Consider the following 4301-nt stretch of genomic DNA (forward strand, 5'->3'; position numbering starts at 1 on the left):
ATGCCATAGAATTTTTGGACTGCGAAATATATATATATAGAAGGAGATATTAAGAAGACAGGGCAGACCAAGCGGCAGGCGGCAGTCGACAGTCGGCACAGGAACGGACGTGCTCACAGTTTTTCGACAACGAGCACGCAGTTTGCATATTTTCACATCATTTTGCATTTCCACTTCAAGGACAATGCCAAAGCAAATTGCGTAGGCCGACAAGGATATTGCAAGAACATTACATTAAGAACATTAAGCCAAGACAGAGAAGACACTAAATATAGTATATAAACTAAACCAAAAGTGGGTCGTCATCTAAACAGTAATTACTTGTATCGAAGGAATGATGGCAACCACTTGACCTTTGACCACCCTCCAGAGATGCTTCCTTCTGTGGTCTTTGCGGTTCTGTGTGTTTCTTTTTTTTTTATTCCTTTTGCCAATATTCGTCACTCATTTAATCAATCAATTAATCAAAAGTTAGTCAACGGAAAGGCCGAGGGGAAAAGCGATTGAAAAGATAAGGCAAGCACTTAAGGGGTTTATTGAAGGAAATTAAATTAAATTTTCACGCTAATGAGCAGAGCATTTTGGTAGATGGTTTGGGTGGGTTGGTTAGGTTGGTTTCGTTGGGTTTAGGGAGGAGTCTGGAAAATTGGTGGTTGTCGGGACTGAAAACTGTGTATGTGGGTGTGTAATTTCTGGTAGCAATTTCGTAATTTGTTCTGGCAGCCCAAAAACTAATTTTGATGGTGGTTTTCTGGATTTGCGGCAAGAGTTTTGCAAGTTTTTCTTTTCCTTTCCTTTTTCTATTTTTCTTGGCCGTATATAGACTTTTCATCATCATTTCAGGCTTATTCATAAATCATGGCTGGACTTGGGAGCGTATCTTTACGCCTCATTTGGCTTGGGCTGAGACTGAGACTCAGGAGGTGCTCTTAATAGGCTAAGAGCATGTCGTTTAGATGATTACCCAAGGACTCCGCGGTTGTAATCTTCAATATAAGGACAAAGAGATAATAGAAGTTTGGAATGAAAGGAATATGTTTGTATTTGCAGGTCAGTCTCTTGATTTGAACAATTTTGCTATATTCTAACTTCCAAAATATGTTTCATTTTCAGTTTAAGAATCCTTCCTTTTCCTTTTTTCCGCAACCACAATAAGAAGTAATTTAATAACATTGCTGAAGCCCAAAGCCAATATCTTCTAAAATATATCCGGAGTGGATTCAGTGTTCTTTGTTGGACGCGATGGCGTCTTCTGTCGCTGATCAATGCCAGGACGCAGAGATCTCTGCTCCTTGCGGATGTTCCAGTGCATGTTATACAGCTCCTCATCCTCAGACTGTGGATTGTCCTGCTCTTCAGCCTGAGCCATCTTAGAAGTAGAAGGTTTCTCACCATCTCTATTCTTCTGTACCAACTTGGTCTTCGATATAGAATCACCAGGATGGGCCTGTAATAAGGGTGGTGTCTCCGAAAGCACATCCATCGAGCTGACCGAAGGGCTTGAGTCTAGCATATAATTCTTCCGGATGCTTTGTTGCTTTTTGGTGATCGACAGGCGTGGCATGGTGAACTCCAAGGGCTTAATCTGTGCCTCCATGCGCATCTTGACCATCTCCAAGATGCTCTGACCCGAGCGACGACCCTCAGAGTTTCCAGCAGCAGTGGTTTCCCTTTTGGCCAAGGATTTGAGATTGAAGTCAGACCAAAGTTTCGCATACTTCTCGGAGATTGAATTAGGTTTTGTTTCAGGTTTGGATGAAGTTTCCTCGCCCTCAGATTCCTTAACCGTATCCTTCGATTCCAGGAAAGTAAAATGATCGACGTAGAAGGGCTTAACTGGTTCTTTGCCCACACCGGGGGTCATCTCGTACTCGATCATCTGGAGTTTGTAGACATTCAAATGATACCGCATGGCGCGGACACGGCAACGGATGAACTCAGCATTCAGATGGCTGCCCAACTCCTTGGCAATCTTCTCCCAGGCCTTCTTCTTCAGATCCACATCCTTGTGCTCTGGCAGGGAAGTGTTCCACAGGCATGGCTGGTTCTTGTACAGATCCACAATGCGCAGATTGAACTCCTTCTCCTGGCTGGAGGGCAGCGATGTTGCGGCACTGCGCATGGCCAATAAACGGCGCTGATACGCCAGACGTCGTTCTTCCATCATTTTGAGGCTGTCTCTGGCTGTCTGTCAGGTAGAAACGAAGTGTAATCAAGGGCCTGCCTAGGTTGTATCTGTGGGGAAATTATCGGATCCTTCTAAAAAATATTAACTTGGAAACTTCTGTCTTCTTAGCTGGTATTATGGGTGCTTGCTGGGGTTACTCGAGACGTGCAAATTGGCTGTGGTAAGGAAAGGGAGGAGCTGCTTTGCAAGGACCATGGCCGCCTGGGCAGGAATGCCTGCCTTCCTCCACACACACACACACACACACTCGATGCCATTCACTCACATGCTTCAGTGCATCCGCATAATTTGTGCTCTGGGCAGAATGAACAGGACGGACGGGCGGCTCAAAGACATCAGAATGTTGCAACCGCATAGTTGCCTCGGCAGCGAGGAAGGATGAAGAACAGGCCAATGGAGGAAGGCAAATGCGTCTCATGAAAGTTGCAACAAAGGATATGGGTTGCTTTACCTACTCATAAGAGGGGCAAACAGAGGGGTTATACGGTAGGAACATGGCACGTGAATGACAACAAAGCTTGGAAGGAAGCTTGCCAGTGCTGAGGGTTTAGCTTTTTTCTTAAGGAAATTTCACTTTTTGAGGGGAATTTAAACAGACTTAGTTAACTATTAAGCACTAAAGTATATAGAACTTTAAAGATTTCTTAACTTTTTCTTTATACTGCAATCAAAATGATGTTAAATTATCAGTCAGGTTCAAAAATTGTAACTAAAAGGGATTATTTATGGTCAAGAAAGCATCTTTAGCTCGTTTAACTTACTTTTATGGGTTGACAAAGTACTAAATCATATAAAGATTTTAGTAATATTTATTCCCAAATTTGTTTTTTTTTAAACAGAAACATTGGCTACTTCAACTGCAACCCCTTTGACTGTGCACCAACAAGCCAAAACAACAAAATTGGCGTCCAACGTGGAACCACAGCATATGCAATGAAGGGAATGGGATTTCGCATCACTGCTACCAAAAGGAAAACGCAACTCTGGCGAAATGAAATCGCAGCTTAAGTCAAATCCGTCAACGCCAAGTTCCTTCTCCTCCGCCTCCTCCTCTTCCTCCTCTTCCTGGCCATTGGCAGCATCCGTGTCCGGTAACTACTTGGGATTTGGATCGTTGGATTTTTGGGCGTTCACACCGTGGCAGGAAGGCAGGCATTTAATTAATTTCTCTCACCGCCCACACGTGTGGCAAGGCGGCGGCAACAGCCAAGGCAAGGAAATGCCTTTGGAGATTGCGATACATTTCGATGTTTGTCATTTGTCAAATGCAAATGTTACGCACTTTATGGCCAAAAATTTAAATAAACTTAAATGTTTGCCAATTAAACAGCGAGGGTGGCGAAGGGGCATGGAGTGTTGAGAATTTGAAATTTTGCATTTGTAAAGCCTAACGAACGTGAGTAATTAGGCCTAATTGGCGTTGCGACTAGCACGTTTGCATAATTCAACAATGAATATTGGCTAAAACAAAATGTAGTGACAGAGAGAGGGGGAGTTGGGAATCCGATGAGGCGTGGTGGAAGAGAAGGACACGCAGCATTTGATTTGATCGTTTTCACAAGGACTCCCACTAATTGCCCACAGCTGGAAGAAAGTTTGTGCTAGAAACTAGAGGAAGAAGTAATGCACTGTGAGAAAATGAGGGGTAGTTGATGGGGGAAAACTATTAAGTTGACTAGCCATAAGGTGAGTGAGTTTAGGCAAAAGTGCGTATGAGTTATATGCCTAAGAGGGGGTTTTTCAGGTTTTGCTTGATGTTTTGCTGATATAGCTTAAAATAAAGAACTAGAAGTTAATTAGTTAGACATTTAAAGGTTTTTTCTAATATTTCTCAAACTTACTTCCCAATATTCCAAATTTTATATACTGAGTACTTGTACTTTTCTAACATTACTTCATTCACAAGAACTGTGGGAAAATGGGTCGTTGAATGGGAATTTATGTTAAATTAAACTAATAAGTTGACTAACCAAAAAATGTGTGAGTTTAGACAACAGTGCGTATGAGTTATATGCCTAAGAGGCGGATTTTTTCAGGTTTTGCTTGATGTTTTGCTGATAAAGCTTTAAGTTCAAGAACTAGAAGTTAGTTATAGGTATTTTCTGGTATTTCT

General features: G+C 42.4%; 1 protein-coding gene across 1 annotated transcript; it reads right to left on the minus strand.

The window, feature by feature from the left end:
• Positions 1 to 512: 512 nt before the first annotated feature.
• LOC108106033 lies at positions 513 to 2173 on the minus strand. The gene has a single exon (XM_017212880.1). It carries the CDS (start codon positions 2165 to 2167, stop codon positions 1199 to 1201), a length of 969 nt encoding a protein of 322 aa, XP_017068369.1. The 5' UTR covers positions 2168 to 2173; the 3' UTR covers positions 513 to 1198.
• Between the last annotated feature and the right edge of the window lie 2128 nt (positions 2174 to 4301).

Source organism: Drosophila eugracilis, unplaced genomic scaffold, assembly GCF_018153835.1.
Source record: "Drosophila eugracilis isolate 14026-0451.02 unplaced genomic scaffold, ASM1815383v1 contig_1317, whole genome shotgun sequence".
Taxonomy (NCBI): Eukaryota; Metazoa; Arthropoda; class Insecta; order Diptera; family Drosophilidae; genus Drosophila; species Drosophila eugracilis.

Bases quoted from the DNA above. Each gene is read 5' to 3' on its own strand.
- LOC108106033 (XM_017212880.1), bottom strand. From the start codon at position 2,167: ATGATGGAAGAACGACGTCTGGCGTATCAGCGCCGTTTATTGGCCATG.